The sequence below is a fragment of the Hermetia illucens genome, chromosome 2 (genome assembly GCF_905115235.1).
Source record: "Hermetia illucens chromosome 2, iHerIll2.2.curated.20191125, whole genome shotgun sequence".
NCBI classification, from domain to species: domain Eukaryota; kingdom Metazoa; phylum Arthropoda; class Insecta; order Diptera; family Stratiomyidae; genus Hermetia; species Hermetia illucens.
The window spans coordinates 4,649,344-4,671,117 of NC_051850.1; the positions used below are offsets into that span (position 1 = coordinate 4,649,344).

General features: G+C 47.0%; 1 protein-coding gene across 1 annotated transcript in view; it reads left to right on the forward strand.

Annotated features, from left to right (window-relative positions):
* The window catches only part of LOC119650400 (roundabout homolog 1-like), a 32,659-nt gene extending 14,744 nt beyond the window's left edge, over positions 1 to 17,915 (forward strand). The window contains exons 2-8 of the mRNA XM_038053179.1: positions 7,888 to 8,074; positions 8,137 to 8,391; positions 8,452 to 8,849; positions 8,933 to 9,303; positions 9,612 to 10,169; positions 10,226 to 10,428; positions 15,418 to 17,915. Of these exons, the coding sequence (XP_037909107.1) occupies positions 7,888 to 8,074; positions 8,137 to 8,391; positions 8,452 to 8,849; positions 8,933 to 9,303; positions 9,612 to 10,169; positions 10,226 to 10,428; positions 15,418 to 16,561 (3,116 nt within the window). The 3' untranslated portion in view covers positions 16,562 to 17,915. The remainder of the gene's footprint in view (positions 1 to 7,887; positions 8,075 to 8,136; positions 8,392 to 8,451; positions 8,850 to 8,932; positions 9,304 to 9,611; positions 10,170 to 10,225; positions 10,429 to 15,417) is intronic.
* Positions 17,916 to 21,774: the final 3,859 nt, after the last annotated feature.

The window sequence follows — 21,774 nt, forward strand, 5'->3', positions numbered from 1 at the left end:
TCACACGCGACCTGTGTTTGGCGAGGTATCTCGTAATACATCACACCAGGTGACTCAGCTGCATCAGACGGTGGCATCATTAATAGATACCGCAGCTTGTTGATACCATCGTAAACGTAAAGTTGGCATAGACAGTCAAGTACTTAGTACTCACATTTCGACTCCAAGTTAACGTGGAAGCATCATATCCAGGAACAATATCAGAAATCCTGTAGATTGCTCAGGTGCTGTAGGAATGCGATAGGTAAGACCTGGGGACTTTCACCTAAACGGATATACTGGATGTATAAATCCATAATAAAACCCATTTTGATGTATGCATGCATATCTGGTCGCCAAGACTGAGCCTTGCTAACAGCAGGAAGCTGCTAACGGAGATTCAGAGACTTGGTTGCCTAAGTATTACTGGAGCAATGAGTACTACGCCGACTGCGGCACTTGAAGCTATCCTAAATTTATCCCTCATTCACTTGGAGGTGAAACGGAAAGCAGCCAACAACGCCGTATATAGGCTCGATACCATTGAGGCGTGGAAAGGCGGCCAATCAAACGGTCATGCGTCTATCTGGAAATTCCTTGAAAAACATCCGGTAGCCCTGATGCCGAACGATCATATGGTTTCCAGATTCGTCTTTGAAAAGACATACACTGTCGTAATCACCGAAAGAGAAGAATGGTCGACAAGTGGCCATGAGTCTTTTCAGATGACAGACCTAATAATCTTCACCGACGGGTCACTCATGGAGGATGGATTGGGCGCAGGGGTGTTCTCGGAGAATCCGATTATAGAACTGGCCTAACCCCTCGGAAAAATGACGACCATATTCTAGGCGGAGATATATGCCATTTTATTGGCAGCAGAAGAATTTCTGCGACAAAAATGGAGGGGTCGCACTATTCGAATCTGTTCCGACAGTCGGGCGGCATTAGCAGCATTAAATGGCAACGACATATCAAGCCAGTTGGTGTGGAGTTGTCATCAGGTGCTGCTGAAGCTTGACCGACTGAACGGAACATTCCTGATGTGGGTGCCGGGGTACTCCAACATCGCCGGTAATGAGGAGGCTGACAGACTGGCTCGCCGAGGGTCTGGATCCACAATGGTGGGGCAGAACCAGCTCTTGGAATTCGACCATCTACTGTCAAGTCTACTCTGAAGGGTGAAATTGCAAGGATGCACGCAACCGAGTGAGGAAATTTGAACTCTTGCCGGCAAGCGAAAATCCTTGTGAAAGAGCCTAGGGCCACTAGAGCGGCATTTTTGTTGTCCCTTAAGAAGTCGGACATGAAAACCCTAGTTGGGCTTCTGACGGAACACTGCTTCTTAAATCAGCATATGGAAAAGATTGGGGTAGTGGTTTCGACTATGTGCAGCCAATGTGAGGAGGAGGAGCAGACAGCCCTGCACTTTTTAGGCAGCTGCTTGGCATCCTCAGATCTCAGACGAAGACCTTCTTGGCAAGGTTTTCTTCAATGAAGAATCTGCACACTCTCTGCCTCTGGAGAACGTTCTCAGATTCGCTAAAGCCTGTGAACACCGTAGGCGGGAGGCCATTGAATAGGCAACTTACGGGGATAGTACAATGGGCCTAACAATGACCTGAGTGCTCGGAGCTGCGGCTCCCCCCAGTTGGCTAAACTAATTAACTAACGTTCGCCGAAAATGCCACAACATATACGCTGATTTCTCGGTTCTTCCCCCTTCCCAGAATCATAAATTAAGATCGCAATCGGGACAGCAAATTCCTCGTCGATCCACACGTATGACTGCAGGCAGGTAGACATAAGCCTAGAGCTTCTACCAGCGTTTTCTTGGCATCTTATTGTAGTGGATATCAGTACGCTCATCTTAATCATCTCATCCTATGCCACTGTAGATTGCTAGTTGATATGCAGACCAGATTCCTCATTGATTCCACAATCTACTTTAGGCCATTAGAAAGAGTCTCAACCTGCATGCTGAATACTCTGTCCATCGTTTTTTAAGTCACATTACATCACAATCGAGAGTAGTCTCTTTGAGCCCGCTGAGTATGATGTTCACCACCACATCGAGATTACTGGCTCCCCTATTTTTTCTAGAAGGAGGAGCTCGCGGAAAATGTTTGATGTATTTCTTAAGCAGACGATTTCCAGACTTTCAGACAGCTGTTGGTCTTCACCCTTTCACAACTTCCCTAGACCCAATGGCAAATAGAGACCTTGTAGTGTAGAGCCATATAAATGCCCAGACGATTCCAGATCGGTACCAAATTTAACACATCGACGCTCACTGCCGTAGTTTCTCGACCTTGGACTTAGTCAAGGCATATCTTCAAATTCCTGTATCTCCCGAAGTTTCTGGAAACGATGTTCTGATCGTGTCTTCCTCTGAGTTCAAGCGTTTAGAGAAACTCGAGGGCATTTTTTAATGCCTTTTTGAGGTCATCTCAATGTTGAGAAATGCAAAGACTTACTATCTCAGGTGAGATTCCTTGAACTGTCTGCTTACGAAAACAGCTGAGGATTTGAGAAGCTTCTTCTTGATGTCAAACTTTTATAGTAGTTTATTGTCCAAAGCTGGCCACCATCAATAGATTCTTTACACTTTCTTGGGTGGGCCGAAGATCAAAGATTCCCGCGCAGAGGCTGTTCAGGTGTTTGGGGGCACCAAGCAACAGCTGGTGGAAGCTGCATTTCTGGAATTCCCTGGACAAAACGAACCCCTACCTGTATTCGTCCATGTTTCTGACATCGCCGTAGGCGCTGTCCTTCCCCAAACGGTGAACCTGGCAGTCGTTGAGGTTTTTTTTCCAAGCAATGAACACCACTCAACAGAACTACAGCACCTACCTGGGTGAGTTATTTGCCGTAAACCTTGCAATTAAATACTTCCGGTATTTCCTTGAAGGAAGGAAGCAGGTGGGTTGCGGCTAACTTTTACCATTCCTTTATCAGGATGCAGTCATAGACATCGCTGCTGAGAAGGTGAACCAAAGCTTGTTGCCAATGAGATTCTCAAAGCAGCGAAATCCCGCTCAACGGAACTAGGCACTATGATTATGAGCTATTACCGGCGTATCTGAGCATTAAATACTTCCATTCTTGGATCAGAGAATACCTCGCACTTCACAAGTGTAAGATCACTAGGCATGTTAAGAAGGAAGTAGTTGTATTCCTTAGGTCAACAAATACTTCAACCGCTTGCGTTTCGACTTTTGAGACTATAAGTGTTGCCTCACGAGCATTGAGTGGTTTACGAGATGGTTTGGGACAATATCTCTAAAGGACATTTCAGCACAGACATGTGCTGAGACTCTCTGTCGAGAGCGGTTTCGGCACTTTGGTGTTCTAGCCTTAATAATAACAGACCAGGGAATGCAGTTCGATTTTTTTTCAGCGTGTTCGGAAAGTTCCTTGCTTTCAAACGTCATCGGCAAATTGCATACCATCCGCAGTCCAATTGGATGCTAGAACGTTGACATCGGACGCATCGTTATCAGGGCACGTGTCTTCCTCGAAGACCTTGCTTCACATTTTGCTTGTCCTTCGTACAGTCGTCCATGGAAAGTTTGCGGACACCTCTGCCTGATCTGGTGTACGGCCCTCGACAAGAGAGATGATCCTGGAGAGACTACGTTGTTTCACTACCACTGCAAGCCATTACTGAATTGACTCCGACTGCGCTATCTCGTCATTCGTGGTCAACAACTCTAGGAACCTCAAAGTCTCCCACGTCCTGGTGAAGTAGGTGCAGCCATCATATGAGGTCCCCTATAAGGTCCTTGAACGTGAAGCTCACTTGTTCAGACTGGAAGTTGGCGACAAATCCAAGACGGTTTCCTTTGCCACGCCTTTCTCCCAGGGGCAGATTTCGCTGAGCCTCTCCTGTCAAGTAACCGCGCCAAGGGTTTTCTCGCTGAAACCGCTTGGCTTCAGTGGGGGTGGAGAGATACTCACCACCTTCTGTACATCCATGTGCGTAGATTCCAAACATTTTCCAGAATTGATTTTGATTTTTAATTATAATATTTCTTGCTGTTGGGTAATATCAGGGTCCAATATTATCTGCTCTTGAAGACTTGAAAATTTTCTCAATGTGACCCTGTTTTAACTTTTCTTTAGATGAAGCGACAAAATGCTTTGAATCTGAATCTGAAGAGTTGACGGTGGTAGCATGCTTCACATCGTTACGGAGCATCGTATTCCTATGTCACCTACTTCTGAGTAACTCCTGCAAGTTTTTAGATAGTGATCTGGACAAGCAACGATATTTTGGGGAAGTTCGTAGTTGTCATCTAGTTTCAAAGGACTATAACACGTACAATTTGAGTTCAAAGAGAAATTTGGAGTTGCGACTTCCGACCAGGGCAGATAGGAAGACCGGCGATATGCTGCCGGGTTACGAGACGGTATTCGCACTACTTGGCAGTCGGTCACTCCAGGAGGCTACTACTTCTCATCTGCGCTAAGTCAAGGAAGACCTGGCACTCTTATTACAAAACTAGATCGCGAGAGATTTTAAGCCAGGAGCGCGTAAACTCATACAGTTGTTGCACGGCTCACTAGCCTATAGAAACGCCAAACACGGCATACTCTGGAATTTACATTGTTGAGGTTGTGGAGAGGAGGGAGGGATTTCCTTTGTAAGTGTTTAGCTCTAGCTGTAGCTAGGTTGCTTCTTCAGAGCGACGCAGCTGTCACCCTTGGTGAATGCGACGTTATTTGTGCCAGCTAGATTTTACTCTCCTTGTCCTTCCCTATGGAATTATGGTCTTAGGACCTGTACACTCTATACTGCTGTCGACTCAACTTTTTTCTTCATACACGGCGTGTAATTCGTACTATTATTTACCGGAGTGAGTTTGCCTTAAAGTACCCGTAATTCTCCTTCTTTCTGGTTTGCTCCTTCTTTTTTCCTTCAGCAGCTCTTTATGTATTTTTCCGATTGTGGAAGCAATAGACTTTTGCATCTCCGCAACTACAATATATTCTTCCAGCTTAGACTCCTTCCAAACGCTTTTTTCAGGTCCCCCCTTCCTATTGTGGCCCTTAGGCATGCCCTGCATACTCTACTATGCATCCATGACAATCTTTCAACTAAAAAGGGTGCAGTTACTGGCTGTAGGTTTCGCACAAGCTATACTCTAATGCCTTCTTAGACTTGTCCCATCTGCTTTGCCAGAGATCCAAACACTCTAACCTTATCGCATTCCTGCGTTCTGTGGGCATTGTTCAGCACAACCATTTCTTTCGCCAGAATGTCGACATACAACTTCCACCTTCGCAGTATTCTTCTTTCTACAGTTCGTTATTAAGACGGTCTTTTTCAGTCAGGACTACTCTGCTGTTAAAACAACACTGCTAAGTTCAGCCCGGTCCTTTTCAGTCAGGACTGCTCTGCTGTTACAACAACAGCCAGGTCATCCGCATATCTTTATACATGACATTCTGCAGGGGGGGATCTAGCACCGAATCCTTTGATATCCTCGCTGTGACGATGTACTCTTTGGGGTTCGCATTTGTTCCGTACCATAGGGTCTTCTCTAGTAACAACACTTATGCCAAGAAGCGCTCCTTGGAAGAGTTGAATATATTTTTTACATCCAATGCCAACACGGAACAGCAGGCAGATTCACGTGCTTATTGCATCCACGTAGAAGGGGGCCGCCATAACCCGCACTGGCGCTCCAACAGGTCATTACTGCTGTCTGTTGTACATGACTCTCTCCGTCAGCTTTGGTGTGATGCTGGATCTCTGGAGGACTTACTGGTTTTGGGAAACATCCCCCCTAGCAAAGAATATTCCTTCCTTTGGGCACACTTCGGAGGTATTCATGAAAAAATTGAGCCGAGTCTTCACTTATGTTAGGGATGCCATCTAAATTTGGGACCTGATTGCCTCCTACCTACAACATATTCCCTGCGGCTCTCCGGTAATAGGAGGTATCACGCACTCATTGATCTGAAATAATGTTTGCCTTCCGCCGTTTTGGTGGTGAGGAACCAAAGTAGGAACAATTTCTTCCAGAAGGCACCGTAAACTTAGTAGTGGTAATGAATTACTACTATGTAGGCTCCACCCCAAGGGTTTACATTGGCATGATCACAAAACTATTTTAAGCAGTTCTTTTTACTGTTGCAAATGCCCCGCTTTAAGCTGCAGTTGCATGTATGTCTCCTCTCGATCATCGCTACCGGCTTTCCTTAAGTCTTTGGTAAAGCCGCCTTACCGGGAAGGATGCAACTTGCAAAGTTAGAATTTGGTTGGTCCATCAATGGTTGGGTTTCTACTGGGGAGTATTCGGCTGCTGAGTAGTTCTCACATGCTTCCGTCACACACTCGATGATTTGGTAGACTTTCCTCTGGTCGTACCATCTGCAAGAGTTCTTTTTCAAACTTGATTCGCCCTTGATTTCTATGCAGATTGCCTGTTAGTCACTATGAGTGTAGTCATCATTGATTTATCATGGAACTCGACTGGCTAAAGTGCTGCTCACGTCTGTCAGGTCCATTTTAGACCATAGTCTTCTTCCTCCTTGAAAGTGTATGCGATCCTGACATTCACGAGTATCTGAACTAGCTCCGCTTTAACTGAAACAAGTCTTTCACCGTCGTTGTTCGGCTGCCCCATTCACGAGCCTATGCAATAAAATCCCCTGCCATTATCTTCGACCAACGATCTCTCGCGTCCAGAACCAGCAGGCTAAGTGTCTGCTCGTACTCGACAAGTGTAGCGCTAAGTGGAACATAACAGCTATACATATGGCTTCCATTTACTTCTGCTCTGATGAATCCATATCTAGGTACTCCATTATTTCCTGGGATACTTGTTCCCCACGGGGCTTGACACGTTTGGCCTTTAACCGAATAATACCATCACCGTGATTTGCATATGGCTCACTAAATATGGCGAGATCTTTCTTGCGGATGGTTTCCGAGAAAAGGTCCTCCGCCGCCTAGCAGTAGTTGAGGCTGCATTGAATCAACCTCATCTTCGATTTGAGTTGAGAGCTCTCCTGTATTCTGGGCGTCTGCTGCTGCATGCAATGTGTCAATGGTTCTCACTCGCCTTCCTTTTGTACAGTACGCAATTTGGGTCAATTCCACAATCTCTCTGCTCCGCATCTCCTGCATCCCTTCGCAATGTGACCGAAGGTTAGATATCTAAAGCACCGCTTCAATACCACCTGCTCCCAAAGGGAACACATAACTCAGATTATTCTTACTTTCCTTGCTGCCAACAGTTTGAGTGCGGCCCCCACTGGTAGGCTGACTATGTCGGCTTGTCGGCTTTCCTTAGCATTTTCACCGCTGGCTCCTGCAGTTCAACAACGTCGAGTCGCTTTTTCAATCCTTTGAACCTTCTTCTTTATGGTGATGTCATCTGTGTCCCTGCAGACTATTGTGATCTCCGACTTCCTAGTCATTATATTGGCTTCATGTTCTAAGGACTTTATAATTTGGCACAAGAATTTGTCCGCGGTTACAATCTTAGCTTTTTTGAGCTTCAATATAAGATATCCTTTCTGGGACCATATAATGCGGCTAACATTATCTTCCGGCTTGCCGAGCTCGGAGTCTGTCGTCACTTTCCAGAAAATGTGTGAGCGTATGACCCTTCACCACTTTTGTAGATGGTGGTAACTTTCGGTCCTATCTTTCACCGATCTCTTCTTTTCCAAGGTGCCACTTTCTCCATCTTTGTGCAGTTTATTCCTTTTTTTGGGAACTGCGGTTACATGTGTTCCGCCAGCAGCTTCAGCCGTCTTCCTCACCTGCTCCACTTTTTGGAGTTAAACACGAGGACTGACGCTCTAAATTGGAATATTCCTCTAGGTTTTTTGGCAGAAATGTCTTCATATCGCCAAGAAAATTATTACATTTTTGTATTTCTCATATTTCAGGACAACAGCGACCTCGAATCCTTGAACATCCCGCTGATGCGGTGGCAGCACGTGATGAACCACTTACATTAAACTGTAAAGCTACAGGTCGCCCACCTCCAGAAATTTTCTGGTATCACAATGGAACTCCACTGATACCATCTGAGAGGAGAGTTATCCTTCCCGAAGGATCGTTGTTTTTCTTAAGGTAAGACATCCTCATTTCTCTCTACTGATAATAGTTAACTAAGCTTGGTCGTACCACTTCAGGATTGTTCACAATAAACGAGAGCAGGACTCAGGCATCTATTGGTGTGAAGCTAGAAGTCCTGCAGGAATAGCTGTTAGCAGAAATGCCACATTACAAATTGCCACCTTGCGGGACGACTTCCGTTCAGTACCAGTGGATACGGTAGCACTGGTTGGAGGATCAGTCCTTATGAATTGTACACCACCGAGAGGAGTTCCTGAACCTTCAGTTCTGTGGTATAAAGATGGAAAGGTTCTGGATTTCGGAGGAAAGCGGTAGTTTACGCCATTTGATAGTATGAATCCGTTTCTTAGCCCCAATATTATGTCCTTTAGGATATCCACCGTTGGAGAAGGAAGTCTTTTCATATCAGAAGTACAATCAACAGACGCCGGACGTTATGAATGCTCAGCACAAAATATAGCTGGAAGTATGACTGCTCCAGCAGCAGCGCTCAAAGTTTTAACTCCACCACAAATGCTGCGTAGACCACAAGATACTGAAGTGATTGAGGGTGAAGGATTAGATATTCCATGTGAGATAACTGGGGATCCAAAACCGATAATGTCTTGGACACGAGATAATGGTGCATTGCCGGAAGGACGATCACGAACTCTTCTGGATAACACACTAAGAATAGAAGACGCTCGAGCCGAGGATGAGGGCCAGTATACATGCAAAGGACTTAATGAAGGTGGAAATGTCAGCATCACGATAAAGCTGAGTGTGTTTTGTGAGTATCAGTTTTGCGTTTTCAGGGAGAGTTTAAGGATACCAGCCTTTGTATTACTTTTGTATGTACTTTTTTCATTTTAGCCATTCCCACATTTGTGGAAGCACCTATCGATGTCAACGCAGAAGAAGGTTCCGCGGCGAGCATACCATGCCGAGCTACTGGACGACCTCAAGCAATTGTGATTTGGGATCGCATTCAAAACACACTCGAAAATGAAACCGAACCTAGAATTAAGTCAGACGAGGAACTACATGACGAGATGCTTGCCAAGGCGAAAATTATGAGCCTGAGATATAAGAGGTCCTTGCTGGGTGATGAAGCGGAAAGTGGTGCTGACAATGAAGCTGCCACGGAGTCGAATTCATATACGCTTTCTCCGCAAGTTCCACTCAATTTTGAAGTATCCAAGAGTGGGGAGCTGATTTTTAAATATATCAGTAAGAAGGATGAGGTGAGTTAGGACATGTATGGCAAGGTCCGTCCCTGTGGTTTTCGCACAGTCCAGGTCAATGAGCGGTTGAATGTTTGTGATTTGACGTGGAAGGTTCCGTTTTCTTTTTATATCGATCTAATTCCATTAATATTTTGGATAATCCAAAAGGTTCCAATTGTTTGTTAACACGATAACTAAAAATATATCTTGACGTGAAAGGAAAACTGAAATCACAGTAAATCTGATGAAGTTCGCTTAACAAATTCCATTTCTTCCAAAATCTGCTAAATCAAATGTAATTTTAACGACATAATAAAATTTTCCAGGGATGGTATGCTTGTGCAGCCATAAACGAAGCCGGCTCCATCGTAAAAAAGAGCTACGTCCACGTCATTACCGACCAAGATCCTAGCGATGATTTTCGTGTTCCAGAACCACCAGGAAGTCGTTGGGAAAGCACTCAGAACATTTTAATTACATCGGTCAAAGCAATTTCAGCATATTATATAGATGTTTCGTGGGAAGCTACGAAATCAGCCATGCTGCGCTCCAACACCCTCACTATCTACTATCGTCCGGTCTTGCCCAGTGAAGCAGATGTCCGAACTCTGTCCAGGGAGTACAATAGTTCGGTGGCCGTAATTGAAGCCAAAGCTCATCGATTGCGTGACCTGAAGCCATTCACCAATTACGAAATATTCGCTACAGTACCATCCGGACTAGGATATTCAGTGTCGAATTTGCGAAAGGCGAAAACCAAGGACGGTCCACCTTCAGCACCACCTGTTGATGTGCAAGTCGGCGTAATTAACAATACGGCGGCGTATGTTAGATGGTCACCGCCGCCTACTCATTTGTTGAATGGCGCTCTGACTGGATACAAGGTAAAAGGATAAATTTGCAAGGAACAAAGGATTTTACGATGTCCTTTATTGTCTAGATTCAAATCAAGTCAAACGCCACGCAGAAAGTACTTGGACAAATGACTTTAAATGCCACCACTCAATCGGTTGTGATAAATAGCTTGAGTCCTGGAGGACGGTATATTGCGTGCGTTGCACCTCTGACGTCCGGAGGACTAGGGCCTTATAGTCCTGCTGCTGCATTACATATGGATCCTTCGTTTATTTCGCGCCCACCTAAGTGAGTATACATTTTATTATAGATCAAATAATGCATATACGCTTTACATTAAATTTTAAGCGAGTAAGTTGTAGTCGTCCTGAAAGTGGGGATGGTCACAAAGGACATCCGCGTTGATTAAAGTCAACTAAGGAGGGGGGGGGACGTCAAAAACGGACTGATGGAACTGGAGGAACTATTGGATCACATCTCTTTCTACAGGCTAACGTGGAGAGCAGCGGAAGACAATTGGAAAGCAAAAACAGCCGCACCCCCGCTGAGAACATTGCTTGCGCCAAAGGGACCACAGATAGCCCACTGCAAAGCGAACTGGAGAAAAAGCGGAAAGAGGACGACGTGTTTGAAAAAAACTTCATCACAATAGTTCCCAGGACCTAAAAAAAGGCGAAGAAGGATAAAAGGAAACGACTGACTTTGTCACCAGAGACCCGTCTGTTCAGAGACAAGGAGGCTGCAAACCAAAAGCCAGTAGCAGAAAAGGCTAGACCGTCGGCTCTGCTCATCAAGCCGAAGGAAGGCAAGACATTTTCGAAAGTTCTTAGTGAAATCCGCTACAGTAAGAAATCCAAAGACAACGGAGTATTTTCCATACAGAAAACGAGGGGTGACGGAGACCTCGTCGAACCGGGTCCGAAGACGACCAGCAAGAGTACGTCCTGCGAAGCGGTCAAGGGATTATTAGGGGAGAAGGCTCTTGTTTCTAGCCAAGAATCTATGTGCTTTCTAGAAATCCGGGATCTTGGCTGCCTCACAGAAAAGGTCGAAGTGGAGGAGGTCGGAAAACTCAAAATTGGATGCAGGGTGCGAATGTGGATAGTCTCTGACTGGACAGGAGGAGAGCATGCTGGAGATGCGGCCAGGTAGGTCACCAAACGAAGACCTGCAATGAAAGCGAAAGTTGCGTTTTCTGCAGGGATCTTGACGCGTCTAGTGAGAGCGTCGCACACACAGAGGGCTCGGGACTGTGCTCAATCTTTAGGCTAGGATGCGAATGGCATGATCCCCATTTTACAAATTAACATGCACCGGAGTGCAACCGCTCACCAGTTGCTAGCGCAGTTCGTTGCGGAGGTAAATGCTGCGTTTACCTGACACCGAACGAGATGATGCCGGACTTTCGGCGGCGGCTTGATGCTCCGGAGAACACTGAATTTTTGACGACCGATCCCCATGAAACAGGCACTATCACTGTCAGTGGCAGTGATCTGCCCAGAACTGAGCGATTTAAATGCCTCGGGTCAACGCTATCAGCCCACGGAGGACTGCGTTATGAAATTGCTTCACGTATTAACGCAACCTGGATGAAGTGGCGTTGTACCGATCGTGGAAAAATTGCGAGAGAGGCGGCTTCGATGGTATGGTCACGCGATTCGCGCTAACGAGAATTCACTTGCCAAGATTGGTCTGAACATCGAAGTCGATGGTAAACGACCACAAGACAGACCGAAACAATGGTATCTTGATACGCTGGATGGCAATTTAAAAACCTCGAGATTGCATCCAGATCAGGCATTCGATAGAGGCAAATGGCGAAATCGATCACGACGAGCCGACCACCCTTGTGAACGGCTGAAGAAAAAGAAGAATATCAGGGGTGTCAGAATGTCGTATTTCAGAGCCCAGGAGGAGGAAGGAGTATGTATAGCAGGCAAGAAACTCACCCAGGTGACACAGGTGGCACCTCCTCTGCAAACGTTACTCGACGAGAACGCTGGAAAAAAAAGCGGACCCCAACAGACCCCCAAAAGGATGAAATGCCCTTCTCCAAAGAAACCGGAGCAGGCATTGAAAACAGCCAAAGATGTCAAAGAAAAGGCGGTAGCTGTGATGCCTGTAAATGAGGCAGAGCGCGAAGTGCGAGGTACGGAGACATGGAGCAAGATTTTCTACAGAAAGAGGAAGGAAAGACGGAGGATGTGGCCAGAGGCGATCGTTATTTCCAAAAAGGGGGAAGTAACTTATGCCGACATCCTTAAGCAAGTTAAGTCGGACCCAGAGCTTAGGAATCTACGAAACAGCGTCAACCGAATTAGGTGGTTACAGAAGGGAGACCTCATACTGGAGCTAAAGAAGTCTAATGACAAAACAGCGGAGAAATTCCTCGGTGAGGTGGAAAAATCTCTTGGTCAGCAGGCTGAAGTAAGCGCCAGACGACAGAGGGTAACTAGCGAGTGCAAGGACATTGATGAAGTTACCACGAAGGAGGATGTCCGCGCAGCACTGGTAAAGGTGTTCGAGATTCCGGGACTACTATGGCGGGCAGAGTGAAGATAGGGTGGGTCAACTGTCGACTCAGAGAGTGAGTGGACATGAAGAGATGCTTCAAGTGCCTCAACTTTGGGCACATAGCTGAAGCATGCACCAGCGTCCACGATAGATCATAGCAGTGTAGAAAATGCGGAGGAGAGCGACCTATCGCCAAGGAGTGCACAGCTGACCCGAAATGCATTCGGTGCGAAGGAAAGGAGGACATCGACAACCGACATATAACTGCCAGTGTTCAGGAGAGCGCAAAATACAACGCCCGAATGAGATTGATTTAAATCAATTTCAACAACTGTGAGGCGGGGCAAGACCTCCTTTCACAGACCATCCGAGAGAAGGGAATTGACGTTTCCATTATATGTGAACCCTATCGCAACTACGGTGGTGGCGTCTGGACCAGGGACTAAATCGGTAAAGAAGTCATATGGTCGTGCGGCAGGCAGGCCATTCAGGATGTTAGGCGGGATGGGCGCTCCTAGTACGCTCCTCTTAGCGCGACACGTGCGCAGTACGAGGAGATGCTGCACCATTTGGTGTTAGACGCAAGGAGTCATACCCCGAATATCATAGCGGATGACTTAAATGCCGAAGGACAAACGGGAGAGGACATTTGCCGAGTTGAATGTTGTACTTGCCAATGTTGGGAACTCATTTTCGATCAGAGGGAAAGGCCTGGGCTCTATTGTCCACCTCACGTACGTAAGCACCGCATTGGCGAGGGGAACTACCTGGTATGTTAATGCGTATTACACCCACAGCGACCACCAGGCGATCTTCATTAAAGTCGGGCATGGTTTACAGGCTGGTTATGAAGAAGTTGCAGGGGCAAAGGTCGCTCCTGGTGATCTGTCCACAGCTTCTACGAAAAATTGTACCTACGCTCTTTCCTCACCGTATGGGAAGCAGATATCGAACGGAGGTCCAATTTGAGGTGGATGTAATGCCTTGCGTTACCGAGGAGGAACTTCAGCAGGTCTGGGGAATGATGGGCGATGGCAAGCCTCCCAGTTTGGATAGCATCCTTAATAAAACGTTGAAGCTGGCAGTGGGGACCAGACCTGATTGGTTCATAAACAGCTTCGAGGTGTGCATGGCGGAAAGCGTATTTCCTCCACAGTGGAAAAGGCAAAAACTGGCGTGTTGCCCAAATATGGTAAGCCACCGGGAAACTCAGCATCCTATCGACCTATCTGTTTGTTGGACACTATGGGGAAGATGTTCGAGCGCATCATGTTTAATAGATTTCTCCCAATCGTGGAAGTCGGGAATGGTCTTGCAGATGATCAATATGGGCTCCGGAAAGTCCGCTCTACTGTTGGCGTGGTGGGAAGAGTAGTGGACTTGGCTTGAGAGGCAATGCTTTCTGGCAAGTGCTGTGCCGTGGTGGCGGTGGATGTAAAAAATACATTCAACTCCGCCAACTGGGGCCGCATTAAGATGTCATTGGCTAGAATTAATGCACCTAGTTGTTTGGCTAAGCTAATCGTGAGTTATCTGTCGGACAGAGCTCTCTGGTTTGGGATGGACGACGGGCCCAAGGAATACATCATCATAGCGGGGATACCACAAGTTTCGGTGTTGGGCCCTCTGCTCTGGAACGTGATGTATAACGAGGTGCTGTTGCTTCCCGTAGCAGAGCAGGCTACGTTGGTCGGTTTTGTAGATGACTTGGCCATAGGGATCGTTGTAAAACTCCCAGAGGATGTGGAGGTTTACGCCACTGAGACGGTCATGGCTATAAGGTCCTGGGTGGGGGGGGGGGGGGGGGACCTGGCGGAGGGAAAGGCAAATCGCCGGAAAAGAAATGCGATTAGTCTGCGGGTTGGAAGCGATATGATCGTTCCAAAGCCGACCATTGGCGGGACTCTCGATGCCAGGCTGAGTTTCAAAGAGCATATATCGTACGCCTGTGAAATAGCTGCAAAGTTCATCACGGCCCTTGCCAGGATGATGCCGAACGTAGGTGGGCCAAAACAATGCAGCAGGCTCCTGATAGCTGGGGTCGTGCGGTCCATATTGTTGTACCCGTCGCCTTTGTGGGCGGAAGCTTTGGACAACGTACAGAACTGGAGGAAGATGAATTCTGCCTATTGGCTGATTGTTCTGAGGGTATGCAGCGCATTTCGAACCAGTTCAGATGATGCGGTGTTCGTAATTGCAGGGATGCTCCCTATTGACCTATTAGCGAGAGAGATGCGATGTCTGTATGGACGGGGGCAGGGGGGCCTATCTGGACCGGAAGCAGATCAGCTGCGAACGGTAAGAGAGGAGCCGCATAGGCTCTGGCAATGACGGTGGGACGAGTCGTCGAAGGGTTGGTGGACATACGAGCTTATTCTTGATATTAGGGGATGGCTTGACCGACGACAAGGGGAGGTGAACTATCACCTCACGCAGTTTCTCACTGGACACGGTGGTTGCCACCGAACGAATTTGCATCATATCCCCGTGGATGATTCCACTGTGGAGATGTCGTGGGATCCCAGAGGACCCAGAGCATGTGCTGTTTGAGTGGCCGAGATTCCGGGAGGAGAGAAGAAGTCTGTGCGTGAGCCCCCAAGCTCAGTTCGGAAGCAAACTGAACTTCGGTCATCCACACAATTGTGCGGATACAAACCCAACTCCAAGCTTCTGGAAGAGGTTAACCGTCTATCGTCTTTTTATTTTTTGGTTAATTATTGTGCACTTAACGTTGATTTTTTTTCAAAATTTTAATATTTTCAGGACCGATTCAACCATTAATTCGTGGTCAATATCATGGATGCCTGGCATAGCACTAGCTGTTCTAGGAGTATGCCTCATAAGTGGAGCGATTTTTGCAGTATTCTGGGCTCAACGGACAAAGAGAAATCTCAAAGCCTCATATCCAGGTCCTGCGCTCGTTTCGTCTCTCCCGGACAAATCACACACGCTCTGGATGCAAGGCAATGTTGGGATCAAACCAACCCAACTCTTCGCTCCGTCATTAATGCAATCTGATAACAACGGGCCAAATATGCAAACATTACCACCAAAACCACCAATACGGCAACCTTCACCACCAGAACCTTACGCCACCGTCACGTTACAACGACGAACACACTCCGATGGAAACTCCTTTTTCAAAAATACGGCTAGTCCGAGTTCCAGTGACTATAATGACTCAATGCGAATACCACCTAATTTATGTGACGTTCCACCACCTCCACCGCCAGTGGATCATTGCTACGAGAGCTACAAACCTCCGAACAACATGACAATACGAACCAACCCAGCCGCTCTTTCTCCGCAAATAATGCGAAGAACTCCTCCGAGTCCTCCAAGTTGGCGCAACCTTGCACCACCCATCCCGACTCTTCCTCAAAACTGGATACGTGAACATCAACGTGCCCTACCTGGACCAGGGGCGGTAGATAGTTACGGACTATATGCTCCTGAAAATGATTACGAAACTGACTCCGTTCTCTACGAGGAGTTCTGCGGGGCAGCAAACAAGGAAGCTTCCTACTTCAACGAGGGCGGCGAACCTACCGAGGAGTACTATCGCAATGTAAATAAAAACCTGGAATACTTGGAGAGCCACCACTTCGACTCACCAATTCCTTCTATCCAAAATTCGGAGTCACCGAATCGGTTGGATAGAACAGGAACTGGTGGTCGATATCTAGCCAATCTGAAAGCTGACAATATGAACAGTATGGGGAGGGTATTTAGTAAAACAACTGGACCACATCATCACCATCATCGTCATCGAAGGGACACATCCTGCGATCGTAATGAATCGAGTAGTTCCGATAGCAGTGATTCGCGCAACAATCGATGGGTACAGAGTCAACATCGAACCAAGTCGAGATCGAGAAGTGGCGAACGGAAATATCGAGGGGATTAAGGGAGTGTAAGGATATTTCGAGAGAATTTCTGTAAGGAAAGTGTGTAGTGAATTGTTTGAGTTGTATCTTCGCTATAAGTTGCATTTAATCGTGACAAAATATTTACAATTTCTAATATTTATCTGTAAAATGGAAAAAAAAGCAAAACATTTTCATTATCCCAAAGTCTTCGTTGATCCTGTAGCGAACGAACTTTCGGAGGTTGAGGGACAAAAATGCACTTTCCATTCAATCTTATTTCAAACGAAGATCGCGCCTTTAGTCCTTTTGATTGATGAGACTATACTCTAGTTTCATCCTTCGTAAAAAAACCTCGTTCGTAACCTCGACTTGATTTAAGCCATTCATGCAAATTGAAAGGACGAGATCCAAAAGGACCCATATCCTTACATTGACGTGCATACCTATTCGATGAAGATTTCTTCCTTCCTCCGCCGAAAATTATTATCTTTAAAGGACTATTATTCTTAGGGTCCTACTAATTAGACGATCTCCTATATCTAAGAGAAGTCTTCCCGAAAACTCGGCGCTACAGGACCAACGTAAGTTCTAAGCCTACAGCAGTTACCCATAGCGTGCTTTCAATCATACCATAACCCATAGTGGTTGCTTTACATACCATACATTATCTCCTTCCTACTAGTTATTTAATTTGAAATTATCGGAACAGATTCGCATGGAAACAAACGGGAGAAAGTGTTCGAGTTGATACAAACTTCCCCTATATAATCTTTGCAAGGGATCACCGAGTCCCTGTTTAGCTGTGATGGAATTTCCAACCTTCTATCCTTCTACTTACACCACACCCTTAAATTTTTGCTCTGTTCTATTCGCATCCCTTTCTTCAATCTTTTTTCGCCTCTTCCTTGTTAAAAGATTTAAATCAGAGTTAAATAAAAGATACAATGAAATTTCAGAATCGTGAGGCATTACGAAGCAATCCTTAATTTTTGAGTGGTCTTAGTAAAGAGTGCCTTAAGTTTTTAAATTGTTGGCGCGTTCTGTTAGAAACAAAAAAAAGATGAAATAATTAATGAAAAGCAAACGCATGTACGTAAAAATTAATGTTAAATATTGTGCGAAATCTATTAGCGTAATATTCAATTTAGAATGCAACGAGCGATGTCTATTGATTGTTTAGAATGAACGGAAAATTGTTCAGAAAGAAAATGTTTTCCTGCGAAATATCATTTAATAATCTCCGAGGCTAACATAGATACACTATATTCCTGGATAATTACGAACTTTCTTCTAATTTTCACCTTTGCTATCATAGCCCTTTTCTGGCAAGGTATTCCAGCTCCCTCCAGGATTGTTCGAGAAGCATGCACTCTCCTATTACTCTGCGGCATGTGTTTTAGCGCGATCTATTCGTAAGCCAGTGGATTTGACAGCGTAGGATAGTTCTCAATCGAGTCACTATCTTTTTCTCCTCTTTCTGATTCTTTCGATCCAGAGAACCCTTGGAGCTTTCAACTACAAATGGCGGTCATTTTCTATGCACTATTTTCATATATTAGTCCGACCCTGAGAGTGTGGTCTCAGAAGTCGATCACAACCAGGCAAGGTGAGGATCCAAACTACGCACAACCTCCCAATATAATCTTTAAGGGGTTTGTGGGTCTGTATGGAATAAAACCCCCGTCACAATATGCAGTGCTTTGATTAAGGGGCTGTCCTTATCAGGGACCATTTGAAAAATTCCAATGTCATTTCACAAGTCCATGAGTTATTACTTCACTTCGCGCTGAGAACGTTACACCCTTTCGAGCTCTTTTCAGATTTTCAGAAGGCGTGGCTTTTGGAGTGTCAGGCCATAAACATGGACTTTGCCTTTTAAATTTTGTCGCGAATTTCGCGACAGTTGGGAAAGGGAGGTAATTTGAAAAGGCCAGTCTTCTGGAAATTGAAGGCATGGAAAACATCAATTGAGGACGCGATCTGCCGGGGATGTTCCTTCTTGATTTTGGTACCGGGGGGTTGTTTTTTTTGGGGAAGGGTAGGTGAATGCATTTACGCACACAGTGTTGGACTCCCGATTCAGTACGTCGTTGGACTACCAACTAAACACCTCCCCATCGTCAGAGAGCGCGAGCTAACCTGGAATCGTTTGTCACATTACTTCGGGCTAGTCCCCGAACTCTCCCGCCTTGCGGAGCCTTCAAATCAGGGAATTCCTTTCACCAACGGGAGGGGAGAGGAGGAAGGGAACTGTCAGTTCAAGGAACCCCCTGCCATCCGGCTCCTCCACCGGTCGAGTTCTATCTTCTTAGCAACGAGAAGGGGCCGAACTTAATGGGCAACACGGTTCCACCTGTCAGCAGTCCTCAGCATCTCTTCGACAATCTTGTCTGAAGAGAGATCCCCTGTGTTTAAATAGAGCTGCTGACGAACAAGAAAAAAAAGTGTGGTGGGCGTCGTCCACAACTCCATTGCAAAGCACACAATCCGGAGAACGCGCCTTTCCAATCTTGTGCAGGTAAGACTGAAAACCTCCATGCCCACTTAAAAATTGGGTAAGGAAATAGTCAGTCTCACCATGCTTCCGATTCAGCCACGCACCTAAGTTGCCGATGAGCCGCGCAGTCCATCTGCCTCTAGTTTCATTTTGCCACGAGAGCTGCCACTCGTCTAGTGTGTGTTGCCGTTCTTCGCGAGCAACCACCTCCCTTGGCTCATCTCCCTTGCGCTTGTATATGGCCTGACGCTCCTCAGCAAGAAGGGCAACGGGGATAACTCCCGCGATCACCATCACGGCCGGTTCAGAGACTGTGCGGTACGCAGACGCCACCCGTAAAGCTCCCCGTCTCTGTATTTGCGTGAGGAGTTTACGATATAACTCCTTGTTAAGAGCGCCAGCCCATACCTCTGCGCCGTAGAGCAGGGCAGACTGCGTTGATCTCATCAGGAGACGTCGCCTACTAAACGTAGGACCCCCAATGTTTGCCATTAGCCCACTTAACGCCGACACTCCAGCCGCAGCCTTGTTCGCTGCTGCTTGGATTTGCTCAGAAAAGCTTATCTTTGAGTCAAGAGTCAACCCGAGGTACTTTACCGCTGATTTTGACTCGAAGATCGACTCGCCGAACAATATGGGACGCAGGGTCGGAATTCTCTTTTTAGTCAGGGTGACTACTTCGGTTTTTTCCAGTGCAAGGTTGAAACCATGAGTAGTCATCCACCCGCTTACCCGTCGCATCAATATGCCGAGTCTGCTTTGCGCCTGTTCGACAGTGCGTCCAGCAACAAGCGCTGCGACATCATCTGCGTAGCCGACCAAGCGCGACTCTTCTGGCATGTCGAGTTTAAGCAGACTGTCATAGGTAGCGTTCCAGAGGTCCGGCCCTAGGATGGATCCCTGTGCTACCCCCGACGTCACCTCCATCCACCTTTGACCCTCTAGTGTTCCATAGAGTAGGGAGCGGTTCCTCAGATAGTCCCTCAAAATCCGTAAGAGATAGTTGGGCACGTTCAAGGTATTGTCTAGTGTGCCTAGAATGTCTTTCCATCTTACGGAATTGAAGGCGTTTCTGACGTCAAGCGTTACGAGGAGTACCACCCGTTGAGTTCGGCGGCTATGTGCCTCTGCTCGTCGAACGGCGTCCACGACCTGCATGACAGCATCAATTGTCGATCTCCCTGCCCTAAAACCAATTCGGGGTCGCCTTTCCCTTTAGGGATCAGCGCAAGCCTCGCAATTTTCCAACGAGTAGGGAAAATGCCCTCCTTGAGGCAAGCGTTGAATGCGCCGAACAGTAGGTCTGGCCGGTGTTGGAATACCAGTTTGTATACCTCTGCTGGAATACCATCGGGTCCTGGCGCCTTCTTGTTTTTCATAGACAGGACTGCCTGTTCCAACTCTTTTATAGAGAAAAGTGGACAGTCCTCTGCGCTCTCCGCGACGACGTCACCATTCCATACGGGGTGCGCAGGGAAGAGTGCCCTCACAATGCGGTCCATCTGCTCGGCCTTAAGTGAACAGGGTTTCCGCAGAGCCCCGATTTTTCGGGTTACCAGTTTGTAACCGAGTCCCCACGGATCCCCATTCACCTCGTCGACCAGATCTTGCCAGCAGCGAGCTTTGCTCCTGTTTATCGCGCTGCGGAGTCTCCTTTTGGTTGATTTGTACTCCATCATTATGGTACATGACTCCCCCCGGTCGCCTAGACGTTGTGTTAAGCGGCGGAGCCTGTGACACTCCTTCCGGAGCTCTGCGATTTCCATTGTCCACCAATACATGGAAGGTTTGCCGCCCCTCGATGTCTTCCCGGGCATGGAGGCTCAGCAGACCGTCGTTATCAGGTTCATGACTGAATTTACGACAGTGTCAGCTGCGGCACCATCGCTCCCAGGAGTACCCTTCAGCGTGGCTCCACTTGTTCCCAGAGTTTCGACAAACTTCCCGGTGTTCACTTTCGCGACGTTCCATACACAGAAAGATAACTGGGGTGGCGCACACCGAGAGTTTGTGTCCACCACTTTGAAAGCAATGTATTGGTGGTCACTTGCCGAAAAGTCTTCCAGAACTCGCCACCCGTCCACCAGCGACACCAGTGATTCCGACGCGAAGGTTACGTCTGGAATGCTTCCTTCGCAGCCTGGGCGCCGGAACGTTGGGGTGGATCCGATGTTTAGAACTACCAGTCCTGTTCTCGCCGCCATTTCCAGAATTAGTTTCCCTCTGCAATCTGTGTGAGGCATGCCCCATTCAAGTGCCCCAGCATTGAAGTAATCCCCGACCAGGATCCGCCCATCCGTGCTTAAGATAGCGTCCTCCAAAGCATCAAGCCTCCGACGAAAGTCCGGCATCGTCTCACTCGGCGTAAGATAGACACTAAAAAACGTTATCCCAGGAGGGTGCCGTCGCGAACCCAGATAGCAGCGGTACTGATATGTCTGGGTGCCATGAAACTGAGCCCTTGTTTCGGTACTGCTCACTGATGAGTACTAAATCAGCTTTGGTCTCCGCAGCGAACTGCGCTAGCAACTCGTGAGCGGTTGCACTCCGGTGCCTATTGATTTGTAGGATGCGAATCATGTTGACCGTATCCTAGCTCTTTCCAGTTCTGCTCTGAAAACTCGACACCGCCCCGATCCCGCAGTGTGCGCAATGCTCTCATCAGTCGCGCCACGGTCCCTGCATAGGACGCAGCTTTCCTTTTCATTGCAGGTGTTCGCTTTATAGCTTGCCTGACTGCATTTGTGGCATGTT